The 25,639-nt window shown below is 42.2% G+C and overlaps 1 protein-coding gene across 3 annotated transcripts in view; it reads left to right on the plus strand.

The window, feature by feature from the left end:
* Positions 1–7,612: 7,612 nt before the first annotated feature.
* Positions 7,613–25,639, plus strand: part of SFXN1 (sideroflexin 1) — a 28,980-nt gene continuing 10,953 nt past the window's right edge. For 2 of the 3 annotated variants that reach the window (XM_086470722.1, XM_086470724.1), the window contains exons 1-4: positions 7,613–7,638; positions 20,923–21,097; positions 21,736–21,906; positions 24,610–24,708. In XM_086470722.1, coding sequence (XP_086326848.1) covers positions 20,934–21,097; positions 21,736–21,906; positions 24,610–24,708 — 434 coding nt within the window. In that variant the 5' untranslated portion in view covers positions 7,613–7,638; positions 20,923–20,933. Of the gene's footprint in view, positions 7,639–10,305; positions 10,338–20,922; positions 21,098–21,735; positions 21,907–24,609; positions 24,709–25,639 lie in introns of those variants that run through there. The other variant, XM_086470723.1, reaches the window with a different exon arrangement.

A 25,639-nucleotide genomic window follows, 5' to 3' on the forward strand; every position in this document is an offset into this window, starting at 1 on the left:
TGCTCATAGTGAAGACCGACAGAAGCATTTTGCACCTGTGCCGCAGGGAGCCGCAGGAGCCGGCAGCTCTGCCAGGGATGCCCAGCCAGGGCTCTCTGCAAGGGGGCAGCCCCACAGTGCCCACACAGGAGCACAGTGGGTCCAGCTGCAGTAGACAGGGTCAGCCAGCAGTCCAGCAACGACCAGAGCACTCCAAATGTCCCAGTCCTGGAGCTCTGCTGTCTCAGGCAGCATTTTCTCCTCTGCAGCTCCCTGGACAGCCCCGCTACTGTTGCGACGTTGCGGCTGTACCAACCCAGGGTCTCACCTTCAGGTGCTGGGATTAAATTCTTGGAGGCAAGATGCTGGTTGTCAAAGTCCTTACCAAATTACACAGTCTGGGCTTGGTGGCAGTCAGAAATGTTCCACCAAGTTAAACAAAACACTAAAATGATATTCCAAACAAGAATCCACACCAAGGTCTAAACTTTGGGCTGCTTCACTCCTCTTGCCATAACTTTCATTCAAACTTTTGAAAAACACAGTGATCTGACTGGATTACCTCAAACTATGATATAATCCAAAATCCACTTTCACCTTAGCTCATCTGGATCTGTTTTCCTGTTCCAGCCTCCACGCCTGTCCCACCACGTCAGGCAGGACTGTTTAATCCCAGCAACATAGGCAACGTCTCCCTCTTTGCAGCCTCCCTCAATGCCCTTGGCTTTTCCCTGCCCTGTGTTGCAAAGAGTTCTTGCTGTGACAGTTTCTTACAGACAGTACTTTCCCAGGCTGGAAATGTTCCCTGAGTTTCATCATCCATTTGTCAAAATCTGTCTCAAGGTCAGGGGCCTTCCAAGTCAGCAAGTTCCCCCTACTCCCTTCCAGCAAAGCTTAGCTGCCCAGGGCTGGGCTTAGTGCAGTTAAGGCTCAGCTCCACCAACACAAGCATTCAGTGTCTCTTCTTCAGTCCATCAAGCCGGTCCTCTCCATTTAGGAGAGGTTAAAATTAGGGATGTCTTCTAGCTACAAGTTACATTTCAGAAAAGGCTGTGGGACCTGATCCTGCCTAATTTCTTGTTTCAGAGTTTTTCCCCACTCTTTACAGTGGTTGATTTTCCCCTGTGCTTTTTTTCAGTGTTATTTTCTAAGAGCTTCCCCCAGGTCTTTAGGAACTACAGGATGCGCAGCCCGACCAGGATTTTTCCATTGCTTTCTTTCATTTTTCTACATCTTCTTAGGAATTTCACATGCCTTTCTATAATTTTCCTAATGATCGCTGGTAATTTTCCTAGTGAACTCTCTCCAGCTTTCTAGGAGTTTCCACCCAGCTTTCAGGAAATTTCATATTGCTTTCTAGGAAATCTTCCCATTGCTTTTCAAGTATTTCTTTCACCTTACTAGGAATTTACTCTTGCTTTCTAGAAATTTCCAGCTGCTTTCGAGAAATCCTTAACACTCTTCTAGAAATTTCCCTGATGCTTTCTAGTAATTGTGTACTATTTACAGGAATCCCCCTCTGCTTTCCAGGAGTTCCCTTCTGCTCTTTAGAAATTTCCCACAGCTTTCTAGGAACTGTGCATTTCTCTCTAGGATTCCTCCATTGCTCTATAGCAACTCCTCCTCACTTCATAAGAAATTCCCTCCAGCTTTCTAGGAATTTGTAGCCAACTTTCTCAGAATTCACATTTTGCTTTCCTGGAGTCCCCCCACAGCTTTCTAGGAATTCAGTTCTGCTTTCTAAGAATTCTCCATAATTTTCCAGACATTCCCTGTAGCTTTCTAGGATTTTCCCATGGTTTTCTAGATATTTTCTGTACCTTTCAAGGAATGTCCTGCTGCTATGAGTCTCTTGCTGCTCTCTAGGCATTTCTATCATCTTTCCAGGTATATTTATCATGCTGTGGCATGGTGTCAAGTGCTGTTCCATGCTGTTTGTGCTGTTGCATGCTATCTCATGTTGTGGCATGTTGTACGCTATTCTGAGTTGTCCTGTGGTGTCTTGTTCTGTCATATGTTGTGCTGCCACGTCTCGTTCTCACCTGTTTGCTCGCATTGCTGCATATATTCCCGTGTTGTTGTGGCATGCTCTTGTATGTCGTCTTCCGCTTCTGCATGCTGCCAGAGGTTATCAAGTGCCCTCCTATGTTGCTGCAGAAATAAACATTTGAGAGTGTGTATTTTTAATTGCTATTTTCAAAAGCCATCGGAGAGACTCAGGAGGTGAAAGTATTAGGAGTCAGCAATATCTGGTCCCTAGAGGATGATGAAAAAAGTTTGTCAGGCCTGGTTGTGTTGTGTTAAGGATGAGAACGTGACCTTTGCCTGTCAGAGCCCTCCCAGGGACTTTCACTGAAACAGTTTCGCAAAGCTGCAAATACAGGTAGTTTATTAAGGTGACAGACATAACAAGTACAGACTTGCCATTGATAAATACACTTACTGCAAGAGCGCTTTTACCCCTACAGTAATGCTGGCCAAGTTCTCCCGGTTCTCTTCACCAGGGGTGAAGGCACAATTCTTACCAAGAAGGCTTCCCTATCTTCGGTGGATGAAGAGGAGCACAGCCCATCGACCGTCTCTTCTAGATCTTCAGTCCCTTTCTCCCCGTTTTTACCCCTTATTCTCCCCTTTTTATTCTCTCATTCCTTGTTTCCCCTCCCACGGGTTACGTATAGCATGATTTAGGTGGAGAGTTGAGTAACACAGTCATATATGTATAGCATGATCTCTGTAATTCTCATGAACATAAGCAGGGGTGTTAACTGTAATATTAATTTTCTAGGTAGTTAAACAAAGGTTTCACTCTGGGCATCGTAGCCTTCAAAGTTTTGTGCTGAAACTGTTTTTCTGCTTGGTTCCTCGCTCTTTAGCTGAAACAGCCATCTTGCCGCCGCAAGGCTCCCTCCTTCAGCTCTTCTCTCCCCTCGCAAGGTCTGCAGAAGGGAGCAGCAGATACCAGCATTCTTAACCTGTTGCTGTTTTGCCAGATGAGCGAGTTGCTCAGCTTTTGTCCTTGCTCTGACCAGGGCATGACAAACATGTTGCTTTACTTTGCTTAAGTTCAGCCTTACAAGTCTGGCATTTCACCACAGGCTGAAGCAGTTGTGAGATCCTGTGGTTGTTCCCTGTGCCCTATGGGATGGTGCTGTACCTCCTCTTGCCCCTAAAATACATCCATAGCTGCATATTGACATCCCAGATCAGTCTGCCTAGTCAAATGTCTTGTTGCCAACAGCAGCTGGCACAGATGCTTCAGGACATGAACAATCCCAATGGAGACATTTATAAAATAGCCACATTATAGAGGAAATGGCTTCCTAATCCCCTTGAAAGGTTGGTTTATCCCTTTAAATGTAGCTTTATGTCCTTCTCAATGCAGATTGGCTTTTCATGTTCATTCTCTTCCAGTCTTATCTGATATAATTATGCATCTAGATAAATAGGAAAATTGGGTATGCATCAATTTAGCTTGGCACAGCATAGCATGAGTAACCTAAACTTGGGTTCAAATCCTGCAGATGGAGCCAAAATCTTTAACTGATTTTGTAATCCTCTATCAGCTTATATAATGGTTTCGTTACAATTTATATTGCCAAAAAGTGTAGTGTTACCTGCACAAACCTGAAAGTCTGACCAACTTTCCCTAGATAATAGTTTATTCATTATCAGCTGAGACTGGGAACACAGGATGGTTTTTTTATATACTGACGTGGACTCACAGAAATCCCTAGCTCATTTACAGAAACAATCTTTGAACTTATGGCCACTCCTCAGACTGTACTGACATCCCTCCCAGTCTGGGGTTTGGATTTCCTACATAAAAATAATGTACAGTAAGTCAGCAGACCATAGGAAATGCTGTATATACATGGCTCACCTCGACCACTATTCTGGTCCTGATAGTAAAATCCAGCAGAAAGCCTTCAGGGCACCTCCCATCGAGTGCTAACGAATAGTTCCCAGAACTGCTGCTGGTTTCTTCTGGCAAACCCTGGTAACAGCCAGCTTAGTGCCAAGGCCAGCTCCTAACACCATCTTCCAGAGCCAGCAGCTGAATACGCCCCAGTTCCTTGCACTGCACCTTCAGGGCCGTCACCACAAGTCATTTCCCAGCTGCTCTACAACTACTTTTTTCATGGAGGAGAAAAGTGTTGACATATCCCACGCTTGCCTTTACTCTGGTTGACTGCACTGTTTGTGAGCCAGGGTTGCAGAAAACCTGGTCCTGCAGTGCCACTTACTGGATATTTATGTTAATAAAAGCAGCGTGCAGCAGCTCTTGGCTTTCTCAATTGATTCCCAGTGCCAATTTGAAATGGTAAAAAAATTTTCAAGGCATTAATGTCCAATGTAAATATTATGAATACAAGAAAGCTTGAAGAAAGCAAATACAGTAAAGCTCATTTCTTAGATGAGGCAGAAATTGTAGAGGAATAGAATTCCTCCTTTTCTGGTCAGCGTAGGGAAGAATTTGCCCTGTAACAGTCCGGGAATTCTTCCAGGTGGAAACAAGCAGATGATTCAATTCATCCCTAGTTCAACAAATTCAAAGAACTGAATGTACATCTGGAGGTTTGCAGGAGTCTTCTCAATGTATTCCTTGGGAAATAAGGCAACTGAAAGGAATGCTTCAACAGGAGGTGAGGTAGGGCTTATTCGATTAACCCAGTCATAGTCTCTAGGCACATGCTTTCTGTATGTACCATTAGTACTTGCACTTAATTTAACCAGCAAGGTACTACACTTTGCATGAACCTGAAAGAAAACACATGCTTGGGCTTACAGATGGAGCATTAACCATGCTACACGGATTGATCTCATGGGACTGTCTGTGTAGGAGTCTTTGGGGGTGACCAGGACTTTTGAAGAACAAATCTGCAATATTCAGCTGCAGATCAGTCTGCTCAAAACCACATTCAAGGGTCTGTCCTTCCTGATCCTCCAAGGCAGAGAGCTGGCTGGAGACCACGGCAGCCCCTCCAGCTCACCCGCCTGACCTTCCTGCTCATGGAAAGCGCCAACAGGATTGGTACACCAGGTCTCGTCTTAGAATGGAAGCAGGATCAGGCCAAAACACACATCTGGATCTGGGAGCTGGCACATCCTCCTGGATTCTGCATTTTTTAATACAACATTTTAGCATGAAAATTAGTGCAGATGAAGAAAAACATGTAGCCAAAGGTTAGACATTCCTTGTGACTACCCATATTCACCCAATTGCCTTCTAGTTTTGTGGCTCATGAGCAATTGTTGGTTATTCAGAGACATGTCAGGACTTTTCACGATTCATGGCAAAAAAACCCAGAATTTTTTCTCAGCAACAGGAGAAATTACTAGTCTAGTGAAAGAGAAGTTATGTACCTGTTCAAAACCATCTGCACTGAGTATAGAGCAAATATTAACTTGATAAATGAATGTAGCTTTTCCATGTAGCGACTCAGAGAAAGAATTTAGGTATTAATATATTTACAGTAAAGAGTCTGCAAGTGTCTATTAGGATGTGCAGAAAAGACCATGTGTGGTTTTAAAACAGATTAACAAAGTAGTATTTTTGGCATATGAGAAAATTTTTAGAGGCAGAAGACATCAGTCCTCAGCATGTAAACCATATACCACAGTACCAGTTATACCCATGGACAACTGGTTTATTTCTGTGCACGACATCCAGCTGTCTCCATTTTCTGAATGAGATGTCTTTCCTGCTCAGTCATTGCAATGTTTTTAGCAAAGAGTATTAGGGACGGATACCATCAAAGATGTATTCAGTGTTGGATCTGTCAGTGGTCACAGAGACTGGGGATCTGCCTGACAAGATTAAAAAGAATCGAAGACACTAGCAGTAAAGTACATAAATTGTGAATAAATTTTGTTGTGCAAGAAAAATGCAGTGCAAGGGTATCAGTGCCAGTTTTTACTCTTTCTTGATGGAATCTCACCTGCTATATTTGCACCTGTCATATATATAACTGTAAGACCTTAGTTGTGGACCCATGGGGGAAACAGATAGGTGGACATCTCAGATTTGATGTGCCTGTGTCAGAATGAAAGTTGAATCTTAACTTTTCACCGAAAATTGCAAACTGAGTAGGCTAGTTAAAAGCTGAAAACAAACTCCAGCCTACACAAATATATTTTTATGGAAAAAAAAATCAATTTTTTCACAGAAGTTGAGTTTTAACAGCAAAGATTTCACCAGTAAGTGCATCTCCATAAACATTTAATACCGGGGCAGAGTTCTGGTTTTTTACTATAAACCCATTTAGCATCCTGCAATGAGCAGTGACACGGAGGTCAGAGCTTGCCAGCCCCATATTCAAAGTGTTTAAAGCAGGATTGCTCTGCACACACAGCTGCCGCCCCTTCAGGGATGAGGTCGGTGGGCAGAGCAGTGTTATTACAAAGGGAATTTTAACACAAGACCTTAGAGGAGCTGGGCTGGGTCATAGCCAGTAGTCGCAATTGGCCTCTGTGTGTTGGTATGTTGTTCTGCTCCACAAAAGAGGTGAACTAGCACTGTTTGCAGGCTGTAAATGGGACGCAGTACCCTGTATCTGAGCACCTTTTCCCCCATTCCCAGAAGACTCAGCATTAGTTATGGGATAAGACCAGCTCATGTGTTGCGGACTTGTAACACTGTCAGGCTCGAGCGTTAATGTGCCAATTCTTGAAATGTGTGTTAAGAATCTAGTTTGTGCGTCTATCACCATGTTCATTGGGAAGCTGGGCTGGGAAAGAATAGCAACAGTGTAATAGAGTATCCCTACTCTTTTTACTAAATCTCAAATGCTTGCGAATCTAATCTCAAACAGAGAAGGTATTGGATGCTGTAAAGATAAAATGTGGATTGACCGTATTTACTAAAAGGAAAGAAATGCACTGAAGTCCATTTCCAATGAAATCAAGGACCCATGTTTATGTGACATTTTTAAGGCACCCTACACAAGGAAGTTCTCATCAGCTGGCATGGATTTCATAGGAATGCCTTGCTTTATTATTTTTTCTTCTTTGTTAGGATTAGGACTTAAGAGCAAATTATTTTTCTAAGGGTTATTTCACTGTGGTTTCCTACATTTCCCCGCTGCTGGTTGTTTCCTGCAAGGCGTATTAAAGCGGGAGCGGTGAAGGTGAGGCAGCAGCCAGCAGAAACCCGCCTTTGCTGACCCAGCCGCCTTCGGGCCGCCCGCCCGGCGCGGCTCTCGCTGCTGGCGGATGATCCGTCTCTCCAGGAATTCCTCCGGCAGCTTTTCTTCCATTACCGACAACAGCGACGGCACGGCCTGCGCTGTCCCCGCAGCGTTACGGGCGCCCGGCGGAGGCACGGCCGCTCCCGTAGGCGCGGGAGGAGCCGCCCTGCCCCGGCAGCCCGAGCCGCTGGGGGCCGCCGCATCATCCCGGGCGTCTTCGGGACTCCAGGGGAGCGGACGGAGGGAGGGAAGGAGAGGTCGAGCGGGCGACCCCGGCCCAGCCCCAGCGGCACCGCCGCCCCCGGGCTGGCCTCCAGCCCGGCCCGGCCCGGCCCTGCCCCGCCGGGGCGGAGCGAAGCGGAGCGGGGCGGCCCGACCGCCTCCCTCGGCCTCCGGCCCGCGGCGCCGAGCGAGGCTCTTCCGGGCAGCGGGGCGAGGGGCGGCGCGGGGCCGGCAGCGCGCGGCGGCCGCGGTGAGTACCGGAGCCGGGACCGGGCAGCGGCGTCCCCGCCGTTCGGGGTCCCCGTGGGGCTGGGCTGCGGGCTGCGGAGACAGCGCTGGTGTCACCCCGAGTGCCGTAGCGGTGTCCCCTGCAGGGGCCCAGCCCCGCGTGTCACCCCCGTCCCCTCCACAGGGACCCCGCCCTGGGTGGCACCCCCGTCCCCTCCACAGGGACCCAGCCCTGGGTGGAACCCCCGTCCCCTCCACGGGGACCCAGCCCCATCTGCCATCCCCGTCCCCTCAACAGGGACCCAGCCCTGGGTGTCACCCCCGTCCCCTCCACAGGGACCCAGCCCTATCTGCCATCCCGGTCTCCTCCACACGGACCCAGCCCTGCGTGTCACCTCCGTCCCCTCCACAAGGACACAGACCCATCTGTCACCTCTGTTACCCCTGCAGAGGCCCAGACCTGCTTATCACCCCTGTCCTCTCCATGGGGTCCCAGCTCTGTGTGCACCCCACCGCCTCCATAGGGATCCAGACCCACTTGTCACCCCGGTCTTCTCCACAGGGTCCCATCCCCCTGTGTCACCTCCATCCCCTCTGTAGGGGTCCAGACCCATGTGTCACCTCACCCCCTCCATAGGGCACAGACCCACGTCACCCCTGTCCCCTCTGCAGGGTCCCAGCCCCATGTGTCACCCCATCCCCTCTGTGGGAGCAGAGCCGGTGTCCCAGTGGGTCACCCCTCGCCTTGGGAGGTGCTGCCTGGACGCTCACAGTGCCAGACAGCTGGCTGGGGGCTGCCGCAGCCCTCCCACCCGCCTCCTCCCTGCACACATAACAGCTCCCCGCTTCCCCACCCGCTCCCAAAATCTCCCCCAGACCATGAGTTGTCCCCTGAGCGTGGGCTGTGTGTCACAGGGAGGTGCGTGGCAGCGGCACAGATCCCAGGCCTGCGGGAAACAAGCCTCCCTGCTGGGGGATTGTCCTTTCCAGGGGAGGAATACACCAAATACCTTGGAGGTCAGACACCTGGTAGCCAGAAGCAGGGATTTTAATTTTGAGTATTGCGGGGTTTTTTAGCTTATTGAATTATAAATAATTTATTGTGATTATAATGGGTATTGGTAGAGTGGGGCAGGGGTGAAGACTGGCTTTGTGCAATTAAAAAAATCACCTGTATGGATCCTATCAGAAAAAGATACATGAAACAGTGACAAACTATAGAAAAGGGCCGTGAACATGCCTGGGTAGAGCCAGACAATCCTACTTCAGTTTACCAGGGAGGTTAAAAAGTAAGGAGCGGAGACAAGCCCACGGCAATCAGAACTTAAATAAAGTAGGAGCTTGCACTAACCCTTTTTAGCAAAGAAGCTTTATTTTTTCTTAATGGAGAGATAAAGTGACACGTCTCTGCGATATTCCTCATGCGATGGGAGGAGAGGTGGCAAATCAAAAGCCGACACTGCTGAGCTGGCTGCGGCAACCTCTGACATCTGGAGGTAGCTTTAATGCAGAATGATGAAGTCTGTCAAGTTACACGCCAAAGATGGCTGCTGTTTTGAGGAGAGAGCCCCAGCAGCAGGCTTTATCAATTTAACACAGACTGCTGCTTTTGTTGCTAGGCTACAAGCGGGACGTACATTTATAAGCAAAAAAAAAAAAAAGTATCTTGTAGTGTTGCCATGATTTGCCTTCTCCAGCGTTCAATTTGTTTTTATAGTTGCAGTAGGAAAAAAATCATAGTGCAGACAAAGATCTTTTTCACTGTGATTTAAATAGATATTTACTGGTGGAAGCTACTTCGGAGTGGGAAAACTTGGCAAGTGGCTTTGTTAACATTTGGTGTAAGGGCATTGCATCATACTTCTCCCAGTCATCAGCTGTGCAGCTTCTTTCGAACTGTGGTAGCAAACGTAGTGCAAATAGAGGAATACCATTGCTTAATGACCCTGATCAGTCTGACATGTGCTCTTTTGCCATCGCGCAAAAATGCTTTCTTCCCCTAAAAATCTATTAGTGCCTCTCATTTGAACTAATTATACTGCCATGATTGACATCCCTAGAGAACGCATTGTGTTCTTTTCTTTGCCAGAGCAATTAAAATTTGGGTAGTATCTGGGTTTGCCTTTCTGCTGTTGCTTTGCCAATGTGTTGTAGTTTTAAAGTAGAATAGGTCACCTTTGCCTAATCAGAGGGTAGTTAATTTCCTGTCTTTTCTCCTAAGCCAGCATAACAGCTGTTGTGGTGGGCATTGCTCGAGGAAAAGAAAAATCTGATTTTGTTCAGGCAAAGGAGCCCCAAAAAGGACCAATGCGTTATTTGAGGAATAAAGAGGCCTAACAGGATCCCTAAGTATTTCTCTATCAAAGCAGCATGGGAAACGCTTCAAAAGAACTCAGCTCTGCAAAAACAAACAAGCAGCCATGGGTGCTTTGGTTTATAAACATGTAGGAAGAAGAGAAGCTGCTGTTCTCCCCATTTTGTAGCAGCAGGTACTTTTCTCAACCTCAAGGTGTTCCAGCTTACATCTCATTTCCCAGAACAGGGCACTGACAGCTTGACATCAGGCTGTGAGTGGACTGCTTTGAAGAATGGAGATCTAGGGCCCTGTGTGTTTCAAATCTTTTTTTCTCTCCCAGTGAATCAGCACCTGAAGCATTTTCAGCAGCACCTGGCTGTAACTTTTGAACTATTCCTCTTCTTTAGGATTCTGGTAAGAAAGAGGTACTGCTGTTACCTTCTATTTTTACTGGGCTTTCAGGGAAAAGCCTCACTCTTATTTTTCAAAAAAGGAACTCTTAGTTGCCTCTAAAGAGATTTAGTGAGTCATGATCTGACCTGAGCACCTCTACATCACCTGAAGTTAGAGGGTCTAAGTCCTGGCAAAGGACACTGTGCAAGTTACATCTTTCTTTCAGCATTTGTGTTGGCTGGGTTACTCACTTGCCCTCCTGTATGCAGGCTGGTTTGAATTCTCTTGTAAGCTAGAGGACCCAGCATGTCCCATGCTTCATAACAGAGCGTTGCAGGTTGCAGTTTGGGAGTTGGGCACCAAGAAGTGAGATGTTGCAATGTTCATTATCACAGTTATGTCTGCACTGCTTTTCGGTGTAGACTTCTCTTTAGACCTCTCCCTCCCCCAGCTCAGTTTTTGCTGACTTTCTGAAATTGCATGCAAGAGAGGTGAAAGGCCGCTCTCATTAATAGAGTCCACTTCTGTAGGGGAGGGTGCAGGAGGCTATAATCTGGACTCCAGCCCCCATAAAAGCAAAAAGCAACAGAAAATTCTATAGAGAGAAGCAGTACCCCGTCTGGTACCCAGTCTAAGGATGTTTGCCAAAGGATCCTCACTCAAGAGAATTCAGGCATTTGTACCTGTTGAGGAAAGCCCACTTCTGGGGTAGTTCTCAGACGAGTTTCTCTCATAAATATGCTCTCTGATAATATTGGCATCCTGGCATCCTAAGCTGTCTGCATCTCTCGAGCAGTGGGCGTTTTGCCATTAGGGATGCCTCTTGACACAGAGCAGTGACTGTAGCTTCAAAAAAGTCTGTTTAGATCAGACGTGGATAATTGAGTTCACAGTTATACCATAAAGAAATTTCTTTTTCTGTTGCTTTATTCCAAATTTTAGCTTAGATACTGGAAAAATTAATGAGATAGCTGAAGAAGTTTCTTAATTGTGGAGTGGATTTTTTCAAGACTTGGGTTAAAATACAAGGTGTCAGTAACACAAGAAAATATAAATGGTTCCAAGGAATGTAGCAAAGCTGCTTTTCATCATTCGTGCACTGCTGCATCAGTTGAAGTTGCCCAGAATTTCCCAGATCATGTGCCCATCTGGATTATTCAGTCGTGCAACGGGGTTTAAAATAAATGATCAAATGTCTGGGTTGTTCAAAATTGAGTGGTATGTTACTGTCTGAAATAAATTAAATAGTCATTGCTACTCTTTTGGCTATTGCTTTGGTTTGAACAGTGGTTATATGACCTTCAATATGATTTTTAAAATGTGAACTTTGAAAAGGAACAGCAAAGAGTTGAACTCCTGACAACTCCTGAATCTGCGTTTTGTAGAATTGCTGCAACTGCTGTTGTTAACCGTTAAACAAGGTTTAAAGTCTTCCGCTATTGCTGATTCTGTGGTAGCCTTTGTACTAAAACTGTTGATCAGACTTTGTGCTGTGGTTTATGTAATTATTTTTTAAGAGAAGCCACTCTCACTTATTCTTAAGCCCTCTTTTTCCCTCCAGTTAACGTTAGTATTAAACATTAGAACATGAACTGGAAGATGATTCCATCTGATCAGAGAGGGCAAGAATTTGGATGTGCTTGGTACTGGAGCTTCTAGCTCAGTTCAGCGTTGCGTTCTGATTGAAAGTACAAGATGAACAAGATAGTGAAAGAATTATTGATTTAAAATAAAGATTTTTGTGGAAGGTTATTAAAAATATGGAGCTGAGAGTTTCTCTTCAGGTAAACAAAGACCATCATTTCAGCCGTCAGTGAGTTCTACTGTGCTTTTTAGTTTGTTTTTATTTTCTGATTACTAGAGCTGGGAGAGCGTTGGGGAGAGAGGTGGGGAGGCAGCAGCAGGGGGGTTTGGAGAGAGAGTAGTAGAGGAGAGGCTGGCAGTGAAATTTGCTTTAAGGCACTTGGGAAGTGCAGCTTCACACAGTGGTGTCCTCTCTGTGGTCTGCCATCCGTATCACCACATCTAATTGCCTCCGGTCTACAGAACCATGTCTTCGGCTCAACTTTTGGTGCCAAGTACATGGCAAGCCGTGGCCATTTCTTTAGCTTGACAGTCATATGTTTATGAAAAACTTTATGAACACACGATTGCCGTTATGATTCTGAAAATATGCCTTGGTAGGTAGCTGCAGTGTGAAACGTGGATAATCAAACCTCTGTGTCAGTGCTGGGGAGCTAAACAGCGCAAAAAGTGTTCCTGGTCACGGGAACGCGGTCCTCGTATTGTGAACTTGCTGGAGCACAGCGTGGAGCGGTTTTGCCCAGGACAGCTGATGCTCACGCAGACAATCCGGCAGCACAAGGGAGGATTTAGCCGACGTTCTCTATGGCCGGTTTGGATACAGCCGCCCTAGTTTGGAAGCTGAAAGAGTTTAGTAGTATGAATGTGCCAGAGAGCATAGCCCGTTCTTTATTACTGGTTTAATTTGCTCGTGTGGACTCTTACCATCTTTGGGGTTTGCAGGTGCAAGTGGTTCTATTAAATACCTTTCTAATTGATCAGTTGTTTGAAACACCAGAAATAACTATTATTTCCTTCCTTACTGCATATTTCCCATGATAGATGTTAATTGTTTGACTGTGTTATGATGTCGTCTTTTATTCTTTCCAGTGCTGCTGATCCTCCCATGTGAATGTGACCTCAAAGTGACATTTCAGTATGGATTATTACAGTAACTTACATGTTTGTAACATTAATGTTGTTTCCCAAATCCTCTGTTAGTGGAGTTGTTTGAGGAAGAGAGTTGTTTCAAGATCAGATTGGGTAATTTGCTGCTTACCTTTCCACCTTAAAATTGAAGGTACTGTTGATTTAAAGTTTTGTCCCATTTCACAGGTGGTCTCCACGCTGTTGGTACTTACTGAATAGCAACAGGTGTGGGAACAATAAATTCAAGTGTTTATATACAGGCAGTTAAGTGTTAGGTGGTTGCTGAAGTTTGCCTTCATTACTTGGCTGTAACAAAGCAAACATTTTTTTATCTTTGTTCTAGAGGATTTCTGCATTTACTTTCCAGTCCCTTTGCAAACTTTCTACTTATCTCAGGGTTCAGACTATTTTAATTTGATTTAACCCAGATGTCCTTTGTTTTTTCTTTACACAATTCTATTATGAATGTGTGGATAATGAGAATTTAAATCTTGGGCACACTTAATATGTATGGAGAATTATATCACTGAAGATAGTGGAGTTACACCCTTGACAAAGCATTGTAGTTAAAATAATAATTAAATCTTAAGTAGTTTTATTACAGTGCTTTTGTTATTGAGTATTTGAATGGATTATGCAAACAGCAGCACCCCTTTAAAATTATATCTGAAAATTAAGGTGACAGCTAGGTAAAATACTGTTGCAACAACTTAAATTGAGGGTGTTGTACCTATTTCTTGCAGTTTTACAGTCTCACTGTTTAAATAAGAAAATTACATTTTAAAAAAGCCATACAGTTTATGATGATGACTGCATGGCTGTTGGATAATATATTGATGAAACCATTTTTGTGCACAGTCGCCATTTTTACTTTATAGATGGACATTTTGTTTTATAAGAGGATCCCTTTGAAATACAAAGGCATTTTATTGGCTTATGTTCTTGCTTTATGGGATTTATTTCCCTTTTCAGCATTTACTAATAGGGGCTGATAAGTCATGAGTAGCATCATACAGTCTCTTTAATACAAGAGGTGGGGCTTTTATACTAAAAATATTTTCCTGGAAAACTTGTAAGTCTTGCAAGACAGAAATTAATTGGTTCTCTTAGACAGGCACCATTGTAACAGCTCTATGACTCAGAGTCCCAAGACTGGCAAACTCAGCAACGTTTTTTACTGCACTGCAAGTTTTATGTGTCTCCAAATTATATTATTCCAGTGTCTGAAGTTTTTCCACTCCCTTGTACGCATGACATGTTCCTTCTCTGTGGGCATTGGTGGTCTGTCCCTGCCCACAGTCCTAATGATTTTTTTATTTTAGACTTACTTAGAACAGCATTGTTCCTACATATATTCTTGAAGTGCAAGTCGATTATGTCAGTCGCATCCTTTAGAAGAAAACGTTTTTGTTTACTTGAATTGGTGCCACATGAATTTTTAATCCTTTTTTGCATGAGTTCTAATCCTTTGCAGGGTGGACACCTGTCCCGTCCCCCACCATCCTATGCAGGATTGGAGGCTATATATTATCCTTTATCTTTATTAAGATTAGTAATATTAAAGTCAGTGTTTTCTGTTGCTATTTTTCTAAACACAGTGGTTTCAAGCACGATCTTTTGTTGCAGCACATGCCAAGAGTCCTCCATTAATGTATGTTTTCCGTTTTCCTGCTAGGTTGCTTTTAGCTGCTGCAGCACTAACCCTTTTTTGGTAGATTTACAGGGAGAAAGAGAAACCAAAGCATGCGCTGACATGCTGCTGCTAGCTTAGTCTGGCTAGCATGGGTAACAGCAGGGCGAAAGGAATGGAAACATTTACCTTGTGCTGGCAACCAGAGTGGTTGTATGTTGTCTTTGGGATGCTTTTACTCTGCTAGCGTGCATTACAGCCACCTCTCTTACCCCTACCACTTTGATCATGTTAGCTCTTTCTACCATCATACCTTTGTTTTGCTGTGTAGCACAAGGACTGGGAGTTTTTCCAGTTTACAAGAAGTTAGGTCTCTCTTGCACCCATTTTCTTGGTCTGTAATGTAGACTTTTAATCTCTTGACTCTGGCAAGCCAACATGTTTAAAATGATCCATGCTTTATGATTCTTGTTCATTGTCTTCCCTGTAGATTTAAGGCTAGGCTTCAAGATTAGTATTACGCCAGGCCTCTCCCACATCTGCAGATCCTGAACTTGAGCAAAATGGTAACCCAAGGTGGTCACTGGTTAGTCTGTTGTAGGAGCATGGGAGTGCAGACCTTTCATGCTCCCAGACCTTCTACTGTGCCAGTTCAACATACTCGTCCACAAGACTGAGCTGGGCTCTCTTTTCTTTATGCTGCATTAGTTTTCTGCTAAGGTAGTAAGTTATATCAGCAGACCTGGTTCAAGAAGCATCAGAGCAGACACAGAGTAGATTAAGTGGGGAGGGGATAAGGATGGGATGTGAAACTGGTAAGTCTTCTATTTTCTGTAGATCCATCTTTGCCATAGTAGGCTATGGAGTGAGGCGATCCTGAATTAAACCATGAACCATCTGCAGTGAAGGCAGATCCTTATTGTTTAGATTTCATATTACTAGAGGACTTGTTTTTGTGGACAGAGGTGTCATAAGTATATAAAAACAATTCACAGACCACCCAGTAGTATATATGCTAATCAGAGTGAAAGGAAAGAAAAGAGTTTGTATTTATAGACTGCTTTATTAAGCACTCATTAGACAGCTTTAAACAGATTAACATAAGCTATCCTAAGCAGTTTTTAATCTTTCTTAATGAAACTGATAATATAATTCTAAAAATATTTAAACTTGGACTCTCATACAAACAATATGCCAATAGGGAGGCATTCATAGAACAACTTACCGGCCCTGATGTACAGGGGTTTGGTGGGGTTTTTTTTAGTGGAAAAGAATTTTTGAGTAAATGAGTTCACTCTGCTTTCACAGGGTACTGCTTTGCAAAACCAGCAGGTACCATTTTAGACCAGAAGAGAGTCTGTTTTTTCACAGTGTATCACTGTTCACAAGAAGGTGTCTTTAATGGTGCGATACTAAGACAGTGAAAAGAAACGCAAGGAGCATCTCCTATTTAGACGCTCTGCATGAGAACTCTGTTCTCCAAATCTGTCCTGAGTCTTTTTTCATTTCCATGATCTGTGTTCGTTCTGCAACATGCCTGGTGAGAAACGTATCACATGAAAATAATCCTACTAATCCACAGGTGTCTCCGCATTGTGGTGTTTTGAAACTTTTTCATAACTGGAAGTACTTATAGCAAACTGGAATATGGAACAGAAAGACAAGAATATTCAACTGGAAGCAAGGGATGAATTCTCTGCTTCTTACCCAGCGCCTTTCCATCTCTCATCGTTACTTTTGTGAAATAATAACTTGTGTCTTGCCGTATCAGCAATACTTAGGACACAGGTCAGGAGGTCTAGCTGTCATTTGTGACTTGACCTGTGGTCTTAAGCCAAGTTATGTTATTCGTCTCTTTTACCTCTGTGTGGGGAGAAGGCAGCTCCTTAACAGTACTGAAAAGCTGGTGACATCCCTAAATGTCTTTGGAGTAAGCTGCAAAAAGACGTGGTGTTCGATTTTACTGGTCTAATGTCGGTTGTTTGTAATTCTGATACAAATGCCTTCACGTTTCAAGATTAGCTTAGTAAATGATCTGTTGCTATGGCACCTTATTTTCTTGAGGTTTGTAAGATTTATTGTTTCACTGTAGGGAAATCCTATCTCAGCATATAGTAAAGACCTTAATAAAAGGTGCCGTACAATAATGAACTTAACAGTGAGGGAAATGGGAGTGGGAGGAGGGGGGAAAAGATTAGTTTGCCTTACTGTACCACATTTATTAGGCTTCTAGTACCCTGGGAAGCTTTAGGACCTTCCCTAACTTGATGGTGAAACTAAGATCTGAGGGTAGTTGAATCACAACTATATTTACTGTAAGTTGGAGCAGCATTGCTGATGCTTCTTATATACATGCTTTATGGTTACTTATTTGAGTTAATGTCTCCAAATTTTAATACATGAACAGACCTTTAGAATCATACGTTTTTTTTGAGGTCTCTTGTACCAAAGAAGAACTGAAGGCCACTAGGGAAAAATGACATAGTGAAAGAGCAAGAATGTATATTCAGTAGGTCAGATCTAATAATATTAAATAAATTTAACAACGTTCAATTTAATCATTGAAACACATATTTGGCAGCTGTTGCTGTGCAGTAGTGGATCATCTCCTTAACAGGTAAAACACTATAAAGCAAATAGCTTTTAAATATTCATAATGTTCACCATATACAATCAGCATATTCTTCTGTTGCACCTCACAGTACCATTTTAATGTACTAAACTAAAATTATGCAATAACTTACTGCAGCAAATAGCTCATATTCCATGTAATATACACCTGATGGGAAAGAAGACACTGTGCTATAGGCATCTTCATTGTACCAGGAGTTCAGAGCTGCTGGTTGGGGTCGGTGCCAAGTGAACAGAGCTATTAACTCTTGAGGAAGGGGTAGATCCAGCTCCGTGTGCTCAGTTCTCAGTAAGCTCAGTGCTGCTCATAAGAAGGTCTTAATTTTTTTTAGTAGAAACTGGCTTTATTTCATCATTTGTTCTGGTTTCACTTACTGATACAGAAAGAGCACTGCATTGGATGGAGAGAGGTATGGAAAAGCCTGGCCTTGTGATTTCAGATGGTCACTTGTTTTTAACCATCCCATTTTCTGGGGATACTTCAGTATATTTTCCTTTATCAAAGCATTCAAAATTATTTATGCTTTTGTCGAGTAGCTGGGGGGTGTTAATTATTGCAATAAAAGCTGTGAGAGCTTGTACTGATTTGGGAGTTTTTGCAACAACCTTGCACAAGATGACTTAGAGTAGAAACTGGGAATTTTAAGCTTGTCTGAGAAGGATTAATCGAGCATTTAAGCTCTTAATACAGTTTATCAGGAAAAAGCAAAAGCAATTCTACTGGTGTCCTGCGTGCAGCCTGTGCTGTCAGTTCATGATTATCCAGAATTTGGCAATATCTGTAGAAATACAGCTTGGTTTTACACAGTTGCTCTCTACACTGCAAAGGCAAACAGCTCTGCTTTGCCAGTACAGCTCTGAGTTTCTCCTGGTATCAGGAAAATTTAGAGAGCAGGACACAGAAATATCTGTGTAATTATAATTTTTGTGTTAATATTTTTTAACCACATTGATTTAGCTTGTGTAAAATTCAATAATAATATCCGTTCTATGGAATTGAAGATTATTTGTTCAAGGAAGAGCTTGAAGCTGATGGAAAGCAGAGATCTTTCTTATTTAATGCTTTTGTTTTTTCACTATTCTATCATAAATAATACAAGCTAAACATAAAAATAATACATAAACATCCTAAATGCTTTGGATTGTTTTTTTCATTTGATAAAAACAAACCTTTTGGGTTTTTAATAGAAACTGATTATTCTACTTAAAGAAATGTTAATTACCAGTAAATGTACAAAAGGAAGGATGTTTTTATTGAGTGGCACCAAATTAGGATTTTCTAATGGATTTTTAACAAACTTATTTAATAATACTAGCTGAGATATGACATTTTCATCATTCAGCTGTTAATCAAGCTGTGATTATGAAGGACAATCCTTCATTATTATTTATTTAGTCCATTCTGGGTTCTCACAGTTTGGTGTATTAGCGATAGGTTAGTTGGCTTTCTTCGTTACAACATGTGGGACTTTGCCTCAGACGTTTGGCAGTGCTGAGTAGAATGTACTTGCCAAATCCTCTTCAAACATCGCTTATCTTCATATATAATGCAGTTATTCTGTGTTTTTACAACCTTATCTTTACAATCACGTCTGGTGTTCCATGCCATCATGCTTATGCATACACAGTTTCTGTGGACTTCATGAACACCTGTAACACTGGGAAGAGTTTGAGCAGTCTGAGTGTCATTGGCAGTACCTCCTGGCAGATGATATGTCAGAAAATCAAATATATCCCGTAGTGTTTGTACGGTACAGCATAAAATAGTATGTGGTCACTGCGTTTTCATCGTCATTAAATCACAGTAATAATACCCACAGAAGTCCTCAATGAGAGTCATGCATGTGCTCTTAAATAAGCATGAATGCTAAGTCTGGGCAAATGCAGGGAAGGCAGTCTTTTCCCTGAATAATTCCCACCCTAAGAGCAATTCTGACTGATAAGTTGTTCAAGGCAGAGTACATTTTACAGTCCTCATCTGCTTAAAAAGTTGATTTCATGGTTCCTGTGAGAGATGTTCCAAAGATGTATAATCTCCTTCTCATACAACTATGAGTTGATTTAGCTGACTCTCAAGAACGGACTTTTGGGGGGGGGGGGGGGGGGGGGGGGGGGGCGGGGAGTGGCGCTAGAAATGCTGCTCCATAGTGTCTTCTAAATATTTATTAGTTTCCTCCTCCTTCCTGTTGCTTAAAGCTGCTGATTTAGGGCTGGTTATGATAGATGGGGAGACTTAAGCCTTTATTTCTGTAGTTTTCTTTTCCAAACGCTTCCAAGTTTTTTTTCACTTGAGGTAGAGGAGAACAATCATAATTACATTTGAGAGATGGAAAATAGCTTCTTCAGATTTCGTGAACAGTCTCTCCTTTTTTCCCCATAAAGTTCACTTTTTTTTTTTATGATGGAGACACTTTACATGGGGAGTTACTTTCAGTTCGTGATTATTTTTTTTCTGTTCTACATCATGTAAGTTTCATCAAATGGACCAAAATGTCTCAGACAACTTCATGGTGGTCTCGAGTTAAGAAGAAAATACTTTTCAGCGGCAGCTTACACTATATGGATCAGTCGTCCTCATAATTATGATGTTTTTCCTGTTGAAACAGATAAAATGCTATGTGATATCTTCTATATTTTTATAGATCAAATTTACTTCAGCCGTTTGAATTACAAGCATTATTTGGAGGATGGCTTTTTTTTTTAACTGTCTATTGAATAAGTTGCAGAAATTTCTCTCAAGAAAGTTAAAGTTCATATAGTTTGTGCTATGCAGGACTGTCCTCCTTTCATTAGATGCTGAAGTAAACTTAGTCATCCTGAAGTAATTTTTAATTTTCTAGGCTTTAAGCCCCGTAAATGCACAACCGTGTTAGGTCAGTGCCCTTCACTGTAGTTCTTTAACCATCTTTGAAGTATCATTAGGAGATCTGGTCATGTGTTCATAATGTGGCAAATTGTTACATTATATAATCTTCGTTTTGTTAAAACATGGATTTAGAGAAACATTTATTAAAAGAAATTGTTGGGTTTCTAGTTTTTGTTTCGTTTTGCTATGCCAGAGAAGTTGACTGGATTTTATTAAGTAGTTCTTCTGTCACTGCACTTTATAGCAGCTCTTCAGGCATCACTTGAAATATTTAATTTCTCCTTCCCTTCAAGATACTATTTTCAGCAAACACTGATTCATCATCAAGATAAAGCACACTTCTGATTAGTATATTGTTATTTAGTACAGCTATTTATTAAGAAATTTCTGTTCTTCCTTTGCATCTGCCTCATCCTCAGATATTTATACATGTATGTGATGTACCTCTACCTCATAATCAGATACTCAGACCCTTACAAAGATGTAATATATAAATGTCTTGGGGGGGAAAAGCAAAGAAACATTTCTGTAGACATTTAACCAAGTTCTTGGGTTTTTACTTCTATCAATACCAACCTCATTAAAACCCATGATGATATCTGACATCATCTGCTTTCTGGATATATACTTGCCCCTTCAAACCTCAGTTCTGCAGATTGTTTGGTGTTTGTTCTCTGGGTTTTTACTCTAAGCATAATCACTTTTCATCTTAGAGGTTATAGATATATTATGAAATAAGCAGAATTCTGAATTGCAACTTTTCATGTTTTCTTCACAGAGTTTTTGAAGATGTCAGCAGATATACCGTTAAATATTAATATCAAGGAGCCCCGATGGGATCAAAGCACTTTTGTTGGACGAGCCAGTCACTTCTTTACTGTAACAGACCCCCGAAACATTTTGTTATCTGATGCCCAGCTGGAAAATGCAAGAAAAATTGTGCATGATTACAGGTATGGCATTGGTCACTTTTACTGCTGGCCCAAAAAAGTCCATATCAATGATAAATATGTGGTTATGTATTTAAAAGGAAATATTTAAAACACTGTATTCATTGCACCACGCTGTTCTTATTTCAGAGCTTGAGATGCCTTTTTTTTTTAAACAAATTTCTAATGAATGGGGAAATCATGTTCTCTGAGAACCCCTATTAAGTATTCTGAAATACAGAAGTGTCTAATTCTGAAAGTAGTTAAGATGACAACAGAGTTTAAAACTTCCTCTTATGTGTTATGTTGTTTGGAGCAAGTAGTTTCTTAAATACTTGTCAAGTCAGTTTTCAAAGTTTCACGCTCATGGCTCCAGAGATTTTAGCCTTATGTTTTAGCCCTAAAGACTGGAGCAGGTTTGAGTAAATAGAAATTTGGTGCTGGTTGTGCCGACTCAGCCAACATAACCACAGTTGGGAGTTTTGATTCTTTCTATTTCACCAGTCCATTTGAAAGCTGAAGACCTACAAGCTAACTATGAGGCTAGATTAATTTAGTAGGAACATCCAAAAATCCTCTGATGCCACATTTGTCAGTGGAGGTTGCAGCATTTTATAACAGTTGTGCTTTTTTTCTTGTTTTGTTTTTTAACTTGTCCCAAGACAAGGTATCGTGGCACCTGGCTTGACAGAAGATGACTTGTGGAGAGCAAAATACATCTATGATTCAGCCTTTCACCCGGACACTGGTGAAAAGATGGTCTTGATTGGCCGGATGTCAGCTCAGGTACCCATGAACATGACTATCACAGGTTGTATGATGACCTTTTATAGGTAAGTGATGGCAATATAACACATAAAACATTTGCTTACAAATTAGATGAGTGAAAATCAATGTTTTTGTCAAAAGAGCATTTTAGAAGTTTTAGAATAAATATTTTAAAATGTAAAATTTTGCTTCCTTTTCTCTTCTCTCTCTCCATTCCCTCACACTGACTAATGGTTTCCTCTAGAAGTAGTTGTTAGCTAAGCCCTTAGCCCCTCTCCTTCACCATCCCACTTTTCCTCAAACTGGGAAAGCTGAATGTTCCCAAATCCCATCCATGTAGGAGAGTGGTGTGGAGAACAAAGAGGAGGAGATAATCGGGAATTTCTAACCTTAGAGACCTGGCATGTAGGATGTTCTGTCTGCCAAGTGAGTACTCAAATGTGCTTCGGCCCATCAGTCATCGAGTTTCTCCAGCTCCTGTTTGATACTTCCCGTTGCTCAGTAGTTCTTGAACCACCAGTACAGTGAAGTCCACAGCAGAAGCCAGTATCATCTGTTAGTAGACTCCACATCAGAAATATTTTCGTGACACAATGCTTTGTTAGCAGGAACTGGGGGGAGGTTCAGAGGAAATAACAATAGCGGGTTTGATGCTGAGATTTTGCAAATTCTTCACTCGCACTCCAGAAAGGCACAGCTATTTTGAATGGTGCAAATAGGTGTGTGTGTTTGAAACAGTTGAGAATATGAATAAAACCGTCCATACAGCTGCCCATTCACAAGCACTGCTTCCTGGTAACTGCTTATTCTTTTATGCATGTTCTGTTATTACCTGTAGTACTTGCAGCAGCTGTCTACCTTTTCTTTGCATTACGGTAGTCACTCAGATTCAAAACTAGGTGATTTATTAGCCTGTAAGACATTGGTTTACTTGGAGCAAACTCTCAGCCGTGCATTGTGTAGAAGTCCTTGGATGATGCAACCTAGCCTCCCTCTTACTGCACATCACTGTGTTCTGGTTATTGCTGGCCACTGAAAGAAGCAAATTCCTCGTTAACACCCATGAGGGCTCTTGGGCGTGCAGTAAGGCAATGTAAGTCACACCTAAACTTTATAGCAGGCCTAACATCCTCTACACACCAGTAGCAATGAAACAGGAGATGAGTCAGGAAAATTGTTGCACACACACAGGAAGAGAGGAGGAAGAACAGCAATAGTGAGGGGAAAAATCCAGCTAGTTTGTCACTGTTACTTTGGCATTTCATTCAGATACTGGAAACAAGAGGGAATAAGAATACACTTTAAAATCTCCTGAGTCTTTCAACTTTTTGCCAATTTAAAGAAATAACCTGTCTTCCCATTTCAGAACCAAAGCCTCATGACAGACACACACCTTCTACTCTAGCGTCTCCTTTTTGCTTTCCTGCCTGTTACAGAATAATTTGTACAACTGCTGCTTCTTCTTTAGCACTCTTAATTTCCATTTCAGCCCTCCAATAAGAACCACATTCCTGTTACTGCTACTGTCTGTGTTATTAAGTATTTTAAATTAAGTGTAAGCTTTAAAGTCCGGTGAAAAGTTATTTTAATGATTAGGAAATAGTTTTCAGTAGCAACTGTTATATTTGGTGGCCTGGTTCCCCTGACTGAAATTCTGGTGGAGCAGAATCTTCAGCGGTGTCTCCACTGGGGGCAGTATTTGTGGTCTGAGTACACAAAGAAACACTTCTCCCTGATACACTCTCCTAGCCTCCAACTATTTGTGGATCAGGAACTTCCTGATCCAGAGGTAGGGTTTTATTTAAGGGCCTTTAGTGGATTTCTTTTTCGTAAGTTTGTCCCATTGTTTAGGTATACTGCTAGTTTGAGAGCAAAAGCATTCATCCCTCCACAAGACAGCCCCATACGTTGTGAAACAAATTGACTGTCAGTTTTGTTATTTATCAGCATAACCATTTGTAGAATGTTTCTATCTGCAGTTTAACAGGGACATTATCTTGTTAAATGAGGACTCTGCAACTTGCACAGAATGTATTTTTTTCACTGCCTCCGCCCCGTGCTCACAAGTTAGCAGGCTTTTTTCCTAAGGCATCTGCATACTGGCATAGACATAATTTATGAGGATTCCTTGGAGCTCTTCTTTTTTTTTTTTTTTTTTTTTGATGGCTGTTCATCTGTTTCATGCTGTACTGAACCAGAATAATTTCTGTGCTGAACCTGTACTTCATAAACGTGAAGCTATTTTCATGAAAATAATTTTTCATTTTGGAGTTAAGTGTCTTTTAATCTGGTTCTACATGTGACTGAATGATTTAATGTCACGGGGGTTTATTAAAACAATGGCGGCATATTAGCTTTTTGGAGACTGAGAGGATAAACCCTGTCTCCCTAAATCCACCTCTCAGTTAGTTATGGAGCTTCCAAAGACAACTAGCAGACTGTAAAGGAATAATAACCCTGGAAAAGTATTCTAGAAATTAGGATGTTTCATATTTCTCTGGGTGTTTTTTATAGAGAGATTTCCTATAACGCTTTTGTTGCTACAACAAACCTTTGTCCCAAATGAACCTTGCTGTTTAATTACAACGCTTTTAGATTCTGATCATAGAAGTAGTAGTATTTTCGTTATCAGGACTGTATTGTTTCATTCAGATAAACAAGAACCTTTGCATGATTACTGCTTGCACTGGCTTTTCTTGATTTGCTGTCATTTTTCTGTGCTGTTAATTCAACTGTATTTTTAAAATTTAATTGTTTTTCTTTTCAAGAACGACACCGGCAGTGGTTTTCTGGCAGTGGATTAACCAGTCCTTCAATGCTATAGTAAATTACACAAACAGGAGCGGTGACGCCCCAATTACTGTCAGGTCAGAACTGAACCACATAATTCTGATGTGTTTATAAGTTGCTCTCTGATGGACTGGAACGTGGTTGGGCTTTAAAGTTGAAGGTGACAGAGGGATAAGTTTTTTTCATCAGTGCTTATTATTGATTTGATATGCACAGATGGGAAGTCTGAGACTGATGGAGGCAAGAACTCCATTTCTGCCATTAGAGATAAGCCTAAGCATCTTGATCATCAGCACTTAACAGCACAGAATTTAATAGGAGTCTGTGTTGCATTGCTCAGTCAACAATTTGAAAGTGCCTCATCAGTTTGGTGTAGTATCAGGATATTTCTTAGTTGATATTTTGTGTGGACCTTCAGGTGTGTCTCTGCCATCTTCTCAGTGCCCTGCAGCGTAACACACACTACACTGTGTGCTTATTTACCAAAAGAGGACCCTGCGAGGAACTGGTCTGCACAGTACTTGTTTCTACTTGAAGGCAAAGAGAGAGACTAAATAGATGCAGAAAGCTAGAAATCATGAGTAGGAGGACTGGAAATGCAGTGCTTGACTTTCTGGTTTTGAGGTTGACTTGCTTATAGATGTCCAGGAGAAAGCAGTGGATTCAAGGATATATAGACACCTCCTAGCTGGGAAGTATGTAGTGTATGTTTTAGGGCAGATTGGGTTGGATTTGGGTGTTTGCAGCATATCTGGTCTGCATGTATGGGGTTTTGGTACAGGTGATTTTAATTGCTGTTGTAGACATGGCCTAGGAGATTAAATATGGAACTAGATCCTTCAAGGTGTTCATTCAGACACACAGAACACACTGAACAGACAGCCACGCAGAATCAGCAGGACCTGATTCAATGTTCAGGTGTTGCTTGCATGTGATTTTTACTGCTAGTGAAAGAAAAATGTTTAATTTAGTGTCCCATTTGAACCTTCCATACATATCTTACAGCAG

Source organism: Leptosomus discolor, chromosome 10, assembly GCF_034619465.1.
Source record: "Leptosomus discolor isolate bLepDis1 chromosome 10, bLepDis1.hap2, whole genome shotgun sequence".
Classification (NCBI taxonomy): Eukaryota; Metazoa; Chordata; class Aves; order Leptosomiformes; family Leptosomidae; genus Leptosomus; species Leptosomus discolor.